At 52.0% G+C, this 13709-nt stretch overlaps 3 protein-coding genes across 3 annotated transcripts; 1 reads left to right on the top strand and 2 right to left on the bottom strand.

Moving 5' to 3' along the window:
* EsH8_VIII_000236 (uncharacterized protein) lies at nt 1-4463 on the bottom strand (the record flags this gene model as incomplete). Its single annotated transcript, XM_083269278.1, has 3 exons — nt 1-1184; nt 1284-3263; nt 3314-4463. 3 exons carry the CDS (start codon nt 4461-4463, stop codon nt 1-3), a joined length of 4314 nt encoding a protein of 1437 aa, XP_083129046.1.
* Nucleotides 4464-5176: 713 nt separating this feature from the next.
* On the bottom strand, nt 5177-7301 carry EsH8_VIII_000235 (flavin monoamine oxidase family protein; the record flags this gene model as incomplete). Its single annotated transcript, XM_083269277.1, has 2 exons — nt 5177-6676; nt 6732-7301. 2 exons carry the CDS (start codon nt 7299-7301, stop codon nt 5177-5179), a joined length of 2070 nt encoding a protein of 689 aa, XP_083129045.1.
* Nucleotides 7302-11079: 3778 nt separating this feature from the next.
* On the top strand, nt 11080-12563 carry EsH8_VIII_000234 (glycoside hydrolase family 76 protein; the record flags this gene model as incomplete). Its single annotated transcript, XM_083269276.1, has 3 exons — nt 11080-11164; nt 11217-11321; nt 11380-12563. The coding sequence occupies 3 exons, from the start codon at nt 11080-11082 to the stop codon at nt 12561-12563; spliced, it is 1374 nt and encodes a 457-aa protein (XP_083129044.1).
* Between the last annotated feature and the right edge of the window lie 1146 nt (nt 12564-13709).

Raw genomic sequence — 13709 nt, 5'->3', positions numbered from 1 at the left:
TCAGAATTTGAGCAACTTCAGCACCTCATCTATTCCTTGCTGAACAGCAAAATCTACCAGACTTTTGCCTCCTGGACCCACTTTAGTGGCATCAGCTCCGCCGTTAAGCAAACGTTGAACCACTTCATAGGGTGCTTTCGGTCTACTAAAGAATGAACGTTCTCCTGTCTTTGATAGGGCCTCGTAAAGCGGCGTACGACCGTTTGAGTCTGTCGTGTTGGGATCGGCCTTATTTTGAAGAAGGAAATCGATAAATTCAAGGTTGTGTGCCTTAACTGCGTTTAGCAGTGGTGTCCGGCCCATATTGTCTCGTACGTCAACTTGAAGGCCATTCTGGATCTCTTCTTGTATGAACTCCAGGTAATCATGTGAAGAGTAGGAACTCTCACACGCTAGATGAAGAAAGATTTGACCCGAATTGTCTTTGTGTGAAAGATCCACGCCCGCCTGGACTAGGAATATTGTTCTCTCTTTCGCCGAATGATCCAAGGTCCCCGACAAGAATATCGCGGTTTGGCCAAAATCATCAATGGCATTAAAATCAGCATGCCTCTCTAACAATGCAGAAAGATCCTTTACTCCGGCACGATCTGCGATGTCGAAAAGAGGCGTCCTCCCGTTTCTGTCCCTTTGATTTATATTGGCGCCGCGGCTGAGCAACATATCCACACATTCGATCCAGCTTCCATCTCTATAGAAACTCCGAACAGCCTTGGCCAGTGGAGTCTGACCAGAAGAGTTGGGTATTACAGGGTCAGCGCCTGCATGAATCAATGCTTCCACAACTGCTGGATTGGATAACTCGCAGGCAATATGCAGCGGTGTTTCTCCCATTTCATCAATTGCTTGAACATTAGCTCCTCTCCTGATCAACAATTCTACTAGGTATGTTGGGTTTTCAGCGTGACAGACCCAATGTAGCGGTGTAATTCTGCTATCACCACTCTGAAAGAAATCTGCTCCTGAATCAAGCAGCAGCTCTATGAAAGCTGCTTTTCCGCCTAATGCGGCGTATTCGAAAGCAGTTCGACCGAACCTGTCAGTCCCGTGAATGTCTGCGCCATACTCCAAAAGAAACCGTGCGATCTCCACTTGATCGGTTTTTGTCGCCAGAGCCAGGGCTTCAGTGACATATCTTCGAGCTGTTAAACTGGCATAAGCTGCTGGAGAGCGGAAGCTAAGCTCTTTAGTAGAGTCTGTCAGCGGCATTGCAGCCAGTATTTGTTTACCGCCATCTTCTGATGTTGATAATGTTCCAAAACAGTTGTTGCTGGGAGACTCACCGAGAAGAAACTTTACAACGGCTTCTTGTTTTCCTGCAACAGCACCGACTAGGGGGCTATAGTAGATTCCCTTTGGCCGGGAATCATTCGCGCCTAAGCTGAGCAATCTCCTAACAAGGCTGAGCTGCCCTCGTTTTGCTGCATAGTAAAGTGGCGTCCGGCCTTCCTTATCCAGGCTAGTGATGCTTGGAGCAACGCGAGCGCCGTATTCCAATTCAGAAATATGGGCTGAACCAAGTCCGGTCCCCTTTGATGTGCTTGCGATATGTTCCAGCAACGTTTTGGCTGTCCTCCCATGACCCTCCTTCATAGCTGCAAGGAGTGGATATCCATAGCGTCCACCTTGAATCTCAGCATCGAACTTTTGACGTAGGGCTGTCTTAACTAGCATGGCAAAACCTTCTTCCGCAACAATGTATAATAGACCGGTAGATGCAGACTTGTACCGCCGAGCTGGGTATGGCTCATGCAAATTATTCAATTTGATCCATTTGTCTACCTGGAAGCCCGAAATGAACGTATCTTGTGGAAATGCCTGTGCTGCAACCTCAGAATGGTAAAGGATATGGCTAGTCGCGTATTCCAGGAATGGGAAACTGTTGGTAACATTTTCCTTGCTAAACTTGGCGTCTTTTTTCGATGTCATCCACAGGAGTCCGTCTGGTATTTGGGCGGATAGGTCAACTTTGGTAAGGTATACGTGACAGCAGTCCTTTAGCCGATCGTGGCTACTATATTCGAATTCAACGCCGAAATCTGGCCAAATCTTTCGTAGACCGTTGTCTTTCAGGAGAAAATCTTTCACAGATTCATGAATGAATTGAACCGTCCGTTTCTCCGCTTTTGTTGTTTCTGCAAGTCCTTTCGACGAGCTAACAACGAAACGCTCCATAGATTCTACGGAGGTCTCTTCAGAATTCCATTCCCCTAGGCCTTCGTTATGTTTCAAACCAGATAGTAGTGCAAAGTAGTATTCCTCTCGGTTTAATGGTCGTTTGCTGAAGAGAACCCATTGAATGGAGAGAAGGAGTTCGTCCATATTCTCATTGTCTCTCCTTAGGATGTCTTCGAAAAGCTCACTTAGTCCTGTCGGCAATGTACTAAGCCTGTCTTTAACTGCAAACATGCGGCCTCGTTGAATCTCCTTGTTTAAAATGTCGACAACTAAGACCACCCACATAAAGACCCCAGAGGCTTTAAGAAGTATTTGAGCAGTAAGGTCCTCAGTTTGCTTTTTGGTCTCGGTTTCCAGTTTGTTTCGGACGTACTCTTCTAGGTCTTTTTCGTGTCCATTCTGATCCTCTAGCGTAAGCCGTATACCATTTCGAATAGAGATATATGGATAATGCCGACTAGAAAAGCAAGTGTAGAGCTTGATCCCTCTTTTGGAAGCAAATCGGCCGAGTTCTTCAAAGAATTTTACCATCTTTCTGACTTCATCCTCTGCGCACTCGTCGAGTGCGTCAATGAAGCAACTAACCTGGCGTCGTCCAAGTCTTTTAATTGCCTTTTTAAAAAGCTTTTGAAGGAGTTGTGGTTCCCATGGAAAGGAAAATTTTTCAGTTAAAAGCCTTGAGTCTACTGTATCAAGCACTTCATTGAGGTCCGGTAAGCTGTGTAAAAGTTGGTGCAGGAGAGACCGATACATCCCTGTAGTTGTCTTTTCGATTTCTTCGCCTCTTGCATTGAAAAAGAAGTGAATAACAGCTGCATTCAATGCAGCATTTTTTACTTTTCCTTTTTTCGTCCGCCCTATGGCGAATTTCATGATTGTTGATTTTCCTGCCCCAGGCTTCCCACTAATCCATAGAAAACCGTGGTGCTCAGATAGCCTTGTAGGATCCAACCAGTGGTTGTAGCTCTTGTGGTTGATCAGCCAGTGACATGTTTTTCCAAGAGATCCCTTGATGTTTGATTGCCGGTTACCAATCTGATTAAATTTCAGAGACTGCCAAAGGGAGTTTCGGCGTGCTGCTTTGTCTGCAAGAGTGTAAGCGAAAGCCAGCATAGGCCAGAATCAATTTATTTACCCATATGAGACAAGTTTATGTGCGCCAATGAATTGACACATGTTGATGGTTTCAAAATTCTTCGCGTTCGTATAGCACAGAGAATTTCTCTTGCGTATGCCGCTGCGGTTACAGCGGCGTACTCTTGCCATTGCTTGGTCTTGTGAGAATCTGAATAGTCACAAATACCCCGTATCACCAGGCACGGGAAGCTGTCCATGAGGCCAGCTGCTTCCATTTCGAAACAAACAACGTCATGCCATCTTGCAATAAGATCTCTGGTCTGGCCATGTTTCATGACTTGATCTGCGGAGGCAATAGACCCGCGATGAATACGTGGATGGTTGTCAGATCGAGCGGGTCTGTTTATCAACATGGATGGATCACATCCCGCACAACTCTTCTCTCCTTCAGGGTGATCGTATTCAGCATCGAACAATCGATCAGGTTCAGTTGGGCGTTGCGTGAATGGATGTCGATCTACAACTCGGACAAGGGTTGCGGATATCCGATTGAGGAGTGCTGCGGAGTCGGCTTCCAAATTAGCTACCACTGTGAGGAGCTCGGTGGGGGGTCTGTTTGAGAACCCAGTGTGTTCAAACCGCCCGGATTGCACGGTTTTGCCAAATTGATACGGTATCACTCGGTTGCTGACCACAACATCGCCAAGACGTATGTCTCCCTTACTGGGGACACCACCACCTATGCCAACCATGAGCCTGGTTTGTAGATATGGGAAGCTCCTCTGCATGTTGTTTGCCACGATCGCTGCCGGAGTGATACCATATTGACCCGCAGGTAAACAGGCAATCACGATATTGTGGTCACCAATGCTACCGAATGTGTATGCGTTGTGGTCGTTTGGTACTGTTGGTAGAGTCTCGTGGACGTCGTCCAGAATGGCCCTTGCAGCAGCCATCTCTTTCGGCAGCGCACAGACCCAACCGACTGTGTAGTCCTCGCACTGAAGATTACGATGTATATTCAGTCGTTTCGCATCGGTCGGCGAGCAATCATCGATGTCATCACTATCGTCACTATCGTCGCTGTCGTCGCTGTCGTCCCTAGTATCTTCGTCGACAGGTGTGTCCTCCCGGGGTCTTTTCAACAAAGTCAGGCGCCATTCCTCCTCAGAATTTGGGAGGCCGCCAGTCTGCTCCCGCTTGATCATGGCTGCCGTCTTTTTGTCACCGCATCAATCAGCGGAGATGATAACCTCAAGAACTCGTGCACTAGTTTCGCAGCGTCCTAGAAGATCGGGGGTTGTAATTGTGACGCCTTGTTCTGGCAGAGGAGAGCCGAATCAGAGGCAATGAAAGAGGAAACTGCACGACTGTAACGACAGCGATGCCGTTGTTGAGTTAAGGATAAGTGCCCAGAGAAAGCAATATATGGTATGAAGCCTAACGTTGACGATGGAACAAAGCCGCCTCAAATCAGGCTGGGTTGGACGACGTTGCCCCGCGCTTCCCCCCTTGCAGAAACCACTTCTGATTGGCTTGTTTGTAGTCGTAACAGGCCTTTTCTCATGATTGAACGAAGAAAAGTGATGGGCAGATGCAAAGGTCGGAAGCAGTGCGGCACAGCACGACATGCAGTCATCTCGCGCTTCACCATGCAATCTATTTTTAACGCCATCCCGCCCGCTGGGCGCCAATCACTCTGCTATCCCCACCTTAACCCTTGCGAGCAGCGTCAGCGATACCTCCCCTCTTGCGCACCGGTCTGTTATGCGTCAGGTCACTTACCAAGCTGCAGTCACACTCCTATTAAGCGCTACAAGGCGTGAGTTGCCAAAAAGTTCAGTTTTCATTTTACAGCATATCTAGCTCAACCATTATTGCAGTCATTAGATGCCTAGTCATTACAATCCTCTCCCGTCCATTAGACGCTGATCCATCTTGCCATCCAAGTGCGAGTTATTTGCTTGGCCTCGTCAACCAGGCCAAGGTCAAGCAGCATTTGAACGGTGCCGCGAGTAGAGCTCTCGAGCGCACTGAAAACCCAAGAGTGGGTGAAGCTGGTGTGCTCGCCGATGAAGACGGTGTTGAACTCGGTCTGCCAGAAAGCCGGCAGGTAGAGCTGCTGCTGGGGGACGATGGGGACGGCGAAGGCGCCGGCGTGGTGCTCGTCCTGCTCCCAGCAGTGGCGCTCGTAGTTGCCGGTCCACATCTCGTCGGCGATGGGGCCGTGGATCTCGACCATGGCCCGCTGGATGTAGGCGATGTGCTCCTCGACCGGCATGGAGCAGGCGACGACGGCGTCGGCGTCGGGGGCGTACGAGGTGAGCATGACGCCGGGGCCGGTCCCGTTGATGTTGTAGGACGGGTAGCAGATCTGGCCGATGCCGTAGATGTCGGTGCGTCCGCAGCCGCCGATGATGGGGTGGTCCAGGTGCTCCCAGAAACGGGTCTTGTACTGCATGGCGACCTTGACGGCGCCGAGGAACACGGTGCGCTCGATGGCGCGGCGCATCAGGCTGGAGTGGGGGGGCAGCTTCCAGTACTTGAGCAGGTTGAAGGGGACGCTGTTGAAGACGTAGTCGAACGTCTCGGTCGTGGTCTCCTTGGACCAGGGGTTGCCTCCGGTCTGGCGCCACGTCACGTCGAGGTTCTTCAGCTCCTCGTTGTACTTGACGCTGAAGACCTTGGTGTTGTACGAGATGCGGTCCTTGATGATGTTCTCAAAGGCAGCGGGGAGACGGCTGATGCCGCCGTCAATGGTGCGCCACTCGTTGGCGAGGAAGTAGACGGTCTCGAACTCCCACATGGGCCAGACAATGTTCGAGGGGGTGACCTCGTCAGTCACGTTGAGGTCCGTCTTCATGACATGGCGCAGATACTCAACCTCGGAGAAGTCGAACATTTCGTTCTCGACGGCTTCCTTGTGGGCCTTGAAGACGTTGGTCGCGTAGAACTTGGCCCTCTCGGGGGTCAGGGCCTTGAAATCGTCAAGAGCCTGGATCGCCTCCTTCGCGGCCGTCGCGTTGGAGTACGTGGTGTTGGTCTGAAGCGAGGGATCGGCAGCGATCTCCTTGCGGCCCGGAACGGTGCCGTCCGGGCGGCGCTCCTTGGTTGCGACGGGAGCATTGTCGGAGACCTGGATCCACGGGATGAACTTGACTTGGAGGGAGGGATCCGCGTCAGCGTTGATCTCGTTGAGGACGTCGGCCAACTGGTAAATCATCTTCTGGTCGTTGATGGGATACGTCTCGTTGGTCTCGGCGTCGTGGATGGTGTGCGGGAATCGCATGGGTCCCAGCTCATGGTGCTGGTGCTCGTCGGGGGTCGAGCCGTTCAGGTAAGTGGTGCGAATACGTCCACCGACCTTGTCCGACGACTCCAAAATCTTCCAGTTGTGAATGCCAACCGAGTCAAGCAGCAACTAAAGGTATTTGTTAGCGATGCGTTGAGGACTTCGATCAATGCGGGAAACATACCCCGGTGTGCAGACCGGAAATGCCGGCGCCCAAGATGCCAAAGGTCTTGTTCTTGACGGATGCAACAAAGACCTCGTCGGGCTGCTTCTGCTTGAGGTACTCGACGCCATCAAACCAAGGGCCCATGGGGTCGGTCGCCTCGGCAAAGGTGGCGCGTTTCTTCATCTTCCGGCTCTTGACGGCGTGCTCCGAAGAGCGGCCGACGAGCTTGTTGTCGACGAACGCGTGCAGGCAGCCGGCGGAGACATCCTCCGGCACCACCCAGACGAACTTGGTAGGCCGCTGGTCAAACCACTCCAGATGACGCTTCGCAGCGGGGTGGGATCCGACGTGCGTCCGGCCGATCTTGTGGTGCGCCTCGAACGGGGACCTCAGGCCGCAATCACCGTAGACAATGGCGAGCTCGCCGTCCACGGCGCCAGTGTACTCGATGTTGATGTTCTGGACTCCATTCTTCTCGACTTCAAAGGGGCCTCGGAAAGAGACCGTCTCGCGGAAGACGGGCTCGGCGGTGGCTGTCTGGCACAGAGTTGCCGCGGCAGCAAGGAGGGTGGACCAACGGGCAGCCATTCTGCCTTTCTGCCTTTTTTTTTTATAAAAAAAGGCAAGATTGATAAGGAGGATGGTTGGGAGAGCGATTCAAGGGCACGAATGTTGAGTACTGTCCCCTTTATATGTTGACCGCTGAGTGTTCCCCACTGCTCTTCGGGGTGCTCTTGAGGCTCAACCGAGTGAGGTTTTAACAAGCACCCTGATGGATATCTCAGAGGCTTGGTAGACTCTTAAATGACGGGCAGCACTATTTTAGATTAAAACCCGGTCCCATCATCGAGGTTTTCACGAGGCGGACGCCGGGGTCAGCCGAGTTCTCGTGTCATGTTGCGGAGAGTCGGTTACCGACTATCAGGAATCGGCTCCGCAGTCACTGCTACAACGTGGGGTGTATGCCCGAAGACGGCGCAGCCGGCCACCTAGAGTGTGGAAAAATCTAATCGCGCATATGTCATTGCCCAAGTCAGAGTTCTCGCTTCGTGAGATCTCATATCGCTGGTGTCTTGGCAAGAGGGACGTTACATGGACCCGGCCCGGCTCATGACCCCGGCACCGGAACCGCGGGGAACACAGGCGGCAACGAACCGTTCCTCGGCCTGCAGTCCTTCACTTTTCCTATCGTGGTCCGCTTTGGGTTGCAGTCCGGCCTCTTGACTTGCATTGGAATGGCGTTAGATAGTTATGGCGAGCGATGGCGACAACGAGGGACAACAGAAAACAGTCGTCCCGGCTAGGTCCAGAAGCCACTCGCTTCATGTTCATTAGGTAATAAGTGGCGACGGCAACTCCAGGAAACGGGGTAGCGAGGTGGATATCCGGAGGGCCGATGCCACTTCAGGAAAGTCAAAAGTTAGTATTCCCTGCTAGGCCTTGGCCTGCAATTCTGCCTGATGGGTTTGCAATTCAACAAAGTCCCGGTTGCCCTCTACCACTAGGTTATCTGAATTTTTTTCCCCCGCGCAACCAAGAATAAGAGCGGTGAAGTGTGGACCGGGAGCTATAAAGTGTCATGTCAACTCACGGTCGCCAAGAAACGAAAATCGGGGTCGACAGGCCGAGATCTCTTGGCTAGAGATAACTTATCGCAGCAATTGCCGGTCGGCAATCAATTTAGAAATACATTACCAACGGATAGATCTTTTGCTGACGAGGTTTGCATACTTGGCATTGATTATGATACCGGCTCGCATCCGTAAACATGGGTAGTCACTTGCCATGCAGCGACAGATAGGCCGGAATATGATGATTCAGCAGCAGCGTTCCCTACCCGCTCACCTGTGAAAAATACGGCAAGTTGAATGGCAATAACAACGAGTCAACTTGAACTAAAAGATACACCCTTTGACTCATAGCCTGACATAATGGACATCATCATCTCCAGATGCATTGTTCACAGATTAAGACTGAACCAAAGCCCATTAGTGTACAAAGGCAAATCTAAAAACTGTCTTTGAACTATAATAGTCTTCGGGTCTGTACTGACCAGTCAAAAGTCGTTAAACTTCAAAAAGAGAAACAAATTTAAGAGACTGAGTGGTAGGTATTCGGCCGCATTATCCTGACGAGAGAAAGGGAGCTAAGCTGAAAACAATTCTGTAGCGCTTCTTCCCTCACTCTGCTTTACGGAGACATCAATTTAACCTATAGTACACTATTTCCAAAGCGTCTTTTCAGCAGTCACTAAGTTATTAGGACGAGCAATAAAATATGTCAAGGACTCTATTCAAGACGCGAGGGGGCGTCGTGTTGTCTTGAGAAATCCAACACCAGTTCTCGCTTTCTTTTTCACTTGCGACTTAAGCTACGAGGGATGGGCCGTCATGTAAATGTAATGGTTGCGTCGATGACCATCGCTGCCCTTTGATCATTCACCAGTGTAGACGTAGACGTGTTGTCAAAAGATCCACCTCAGATACAAACGCACGTTTCATCTTGGCATCCTACCAACCTGTGTAACTCACCTGCAGTAGAGAAATGTAACTGCTAGAGTCGTGAGTTTAATGGAACCCGGGGGCGGACACCACCACGCTTATCCACATCTGGCTCACTACAGGGGTGAAGCAGACCGAAACTAAAGCCGCGAGATCGATCTATCTTTTAATGGGGGTACTGGAACTGATGGAGAAGCATTTGTGGTGTAATCTAATGGGATCGCCCGTATTTTCGGGGGTTGAGCTAGACTCATGGATCCAAAGGGTCCGATGGGACTCTAGCATGAGTAAATAATAGCTGATGCTGCTTTGGCGTTGCTTTTGGCTTGTTTGTCATGTTGAGCTCCGTTCACCTTACCTTATGTCAGCTGGGACTCTCGCCTCTATGCCTATTATTCAGCGGCGGCCGGATCACCACCGCCCTAAGGCCGCGCAACCCTCAGGTGAGTCTGGCGAACCAGGCGCCTTTCCAAGGGGTGCTTCAGTGAAACGGGTACGTGTATTGACATTGGCCACGAATGGGAGCTCAGCGGGGCTAAGACTTGGTCCGGATGATGGCCGTCTTTTCCCATCTCATCGTGCTGAGACGCGTCAGTCATCCGGATCCACGCAAGTATTCCACAACTTCTCCCCCTAAGGGTCCAACCCGATCCAATTGGAGCACGCACTGCGGACGCCCCTTTAGACGCATCAGCCCCGGACATCCGGACTATATGTATTCCGGAGATAGTATGCGGTATGTGGTGCCGGCAGTTTCGGTGTTGGTGGTACGTGCTGCGTGCTTTTTTATATCTAAAAGTAGACCTCATTGTGGGCTGACGCAAGCAGACTGGTGCGCGTCCCACTGTAGGACCCTGTACGCTCCATGAAATCCCCCCTACGCCGCCCCACTTCAAGGCTTGAAATACCTGCTGCCGCCCCCTCCAAGATATTTAAAAAGTCGTATGCACCAGGCGGATATGCGGGTTTTATGGGTTTGCTTATACAGATCAACTCGGGCAGCTGATCGTTATGCAATCTGGGGGACGATATCCACCTTTAGGGAGATGCATCTACAGGGGCTCCTAGAGGCTCCGGCTCCTATTGGTCCTCCCTACGCCGATGGGATAGGGGCGGATCGTCGTCGTAACGGAGATCACCCCACCACCCGTAGAACGCTAAGGCCAGTCGCCCGGAAGTTTTCTGTCTTGGTACCTTGTGGCCTCCAAAGCACGCGTGGTCTGCAATTGCTTGTCGACGAGTTCGTGGCTTGGTCTATTGTCTACCGGCAGTCAGCAATCCGATCCGGCAGAAAGACGATACATCCCGTAGCAACTGTGGCTTGGTGCGAGGCGAATTAAGTCTCGAGACGAACCCCGTCCCAACCGGCAGCGAAGTCGAATCGAGACGGGGAGAATACACGACACGACGGGGGCGAGCACACTTATATCTTGTGTGATGAACCGATGGGGCGCGTCGCAGGCAGGTAAGGCTTGGGTGGGACTATTCTGAAACTTGAGATTTTACCTCAGAATGGAAGATGGATCTCTTTCAGGTACGTGGTAGGGAATTTGTGGTCTACCGTCTAGCAAAAAGTTGGACCCGAGATCATGCAGTGGGTTGTAGACGTCAGCTGTGGAGAGGCGGAAAATTGAAATTGGACCTACGCCTGCACAGCCCCTTGACGGTGCCTTTTAACTCACTCACTCTTCCCGCCCAGCTTGGCGGCCCTGGATGCTTCTCGTGCGTCGTCGTAGTTGTTGTTGTTGTCGTCGTAGATGCCAAGATACCCAATAAGTCGACATTGATTTAGACCTCCCGTCGCCCCGACTCACTTGAGCCTCTACCTTGGCATTCGGTGCACTCCACTCGCTAAACAATCAAAGATGAGGTCAACACTCCAGGCGTTGACCGTGGGTTTGGGCCTGGCGGCTACTGCCAATGCCATTGACGTTACATGGGATGATGACGGTCAGTTCTTTGCGACTACCGAACCGCCCTCAGTCTGACTGACCTCCGTTAGAGTCCATCAAGAGCGCCGCAAGCACAGCCGCCTACGGATTAGTGAAATACTATACCGGAAACAATACCGGTGATACACCGGGAAACTTACCAGATCCTTATTATTGTAGGTTCTCATGGCTGCCGTCGATACAGTCTTTGACCTTACGCTAATGGGGTCCCAGGGTGGGAGGCTGGTGCTATGTTCGGCACGCTTATAGATTATTGGTGGCTCACGGGGGATGACTCCTACAACACCATCACTACACAAGCCATGCTTCACCAAGTCGGCGACGATAATGACTATATGCCCCAGAACCAAACTTTGACGGAAGGAAACGACGACCAGGGCTTCTGGGCGATGGCCGCCATGTCAGCGGCCGAACACAACTACCCTAACCCCCCGGAAGGCCAACCGCAGTGGCTCGCTCTGGTCCAGGCCGTCTTCAACGAGTACGTCAGCCGCTGGGACACGGAGTACTGCGGCGGCGGCGTGCGATGGCAAATCTTTACCTGGAACGCCGGCTTCGACTACAAGAACTCCATCTCGAACGGGTGCTTCTTCAACGTCGCGGCGCGCCTGGCCCGCTATACCGGCAACACCACCTACTCCGACTGGGCCGAGAAGGTCTGGGACTGGCAGACCAACGTCGGCCTGCTCACGAGCGATCACCAGGTCCTGGACGGCGTCCATTTCGAGGGCACGTGCCCCAGCTCTACCGACAGCACCAAGTGGTCTTACAACGCCGGCATCTTCCTGTACGGGGCCGCCATCATGTACAACATCACCGAGAGCGACACGTGGAAGACGCGCGTCGACGGCATGCTCGAGGACGTCAACACGGCATTCGTCCAGGACGACATCATTTACGAAGCCTACTGCGAGCCGACAGCGCAGTGCAGCCAAGACGCGCAAAGCTTCAAGGGGTACCTCGCCCGGTGGCTGGCCGCCACCTCGCAGGTCGCCCCGCACACGTCCGAGTCCATTGCCAAGCTCCTGCTGTCGAGCGGCACGAAGGCGGCCATAAGCTGCTCGGGATCTCCCGCCACGGGCTTCAAGGGCCACGCGGGCACGGCCTGCGGCTTCTCCTGGCTCAACGGGACCTTTGACGGTCTGGTTGGCGTGGGGCCGCAAATGACCTCTTTGCAGATGATGATGTACAACCTCGTCCGGTCGGCCGACGGGCCTGTCACTGCCACCACCGGAGGCAACTCTACGGGTGACGTCAACGGAGGCAAGAGTGACGATGGGTCGGGATCGACGACCACGTACAAAGCGATTACTACGGCGGACAAGTTCGGGGCGGCCGTGATAACCATTATTTTCACGGCCGGCGTTGTGGGCGGTACTGCTTTTATCATGATTTAGGCGTTTGATATATCCCATGCTGTCAACTTTATTTTCCTTTTACAAAAAACAAGAATATTCTATACCCCTGGGGTATGCCCCCCCTCTCATCAATTGTCGTCGACTACCGTAGACACTCGACAAACTCGTACCACAGTAAACCCCTAAGGGCGAGCTTAACGGCATGAGGCAAAGCGTCCGCTGAAAAAAGAACAATCTGCCCACAGAACCAAGGATGGTACATCCAGGAAAGCTGTGGTTGAGATGCATAGGAGCAGAGGACTGGCCACTATACTGACCGCCTTCTACAGGCTTACGAGTTTGTCGAGTGTCTACGGTATATGACGTTGTGCACCCTTACGTTTGCTCTGGTAAGCTGACTCAAATTTACCTCCGGCGACGTAGCCTTTCTGTTACAGTATGTTCACGACGATGGTTGTCTTGATCAGTCATTGTGATGGTGGCCTGGGAACATGGCCGATATGCCTGGCCTCTTCCCCCACACCCAATCGTTGATACCTTGATTAACCTGCATGCTTAAGGCAATTTTGAGACCATAGTGCAACTCTTTTTGGAAGTTTTCAGCCCACCCATAAGCGGCAGGTGCTCTCTTCGGCCATGGTGTGCATGTCCGGTTGCGAAGTATCCGTGGAGGAGAGTCCGCAAGCCCGCATCAGATCAGCATCCAACATTTAGCCCAAAGTTTATTCAAATGACGAGATGGAATCCAGGTTGTAGATCCCTTTCTCCAGGAACCGAAAAACAAACTTTGGGCCCCCTTTCGTCTGAAGAGTCAACACCGTTTCACTGCACCAACCCAATCAGCAACCACGCGCTTTGACGCCTTCTTTTTTTTTCTAAATTAGTGAGCGGGGTCCGTGATGGTACCGGTATTTCCAATGTTTCGTTTCGTGTTCCAGGAAAGGTCAAGTGCTGCCAGTCTTTTGTCGCGGCACGGGTTCCATGTGAACACTAGAACAAATGTCAGGGTTTGGAGTCTCGCCCGCACTTTTTGACATTGGCAGACAGGTCGGTTTCTAGGTCTGTTCTTATTCTGTGGGAAGCAGAAACCAGACCGGAGGGGTTTCTTGTCCCAAAAGCACCAGATGGAACCCCATAAGGCTACCGGCAAACCATGGTTCGGCGTCCGATGGCTTAAACAAATTG

Source organism: Colletotrichum jinshuiense, chromosome 8, assembly GCF_051148585.1.
Source record: "Colletotrichum jinshuiense chromosome 8, complete sequence".
Lineage (NCBI taxonomy): Eukaryota > Fungi > Ascomycota > Sordariomycetes > Glomerellales > Glomerellaceae > Colletotrichum > Colletotrichum jinshuiense.
This window is presented reverse-complemented; position numbering and strand designations above follow the sequence as displayed.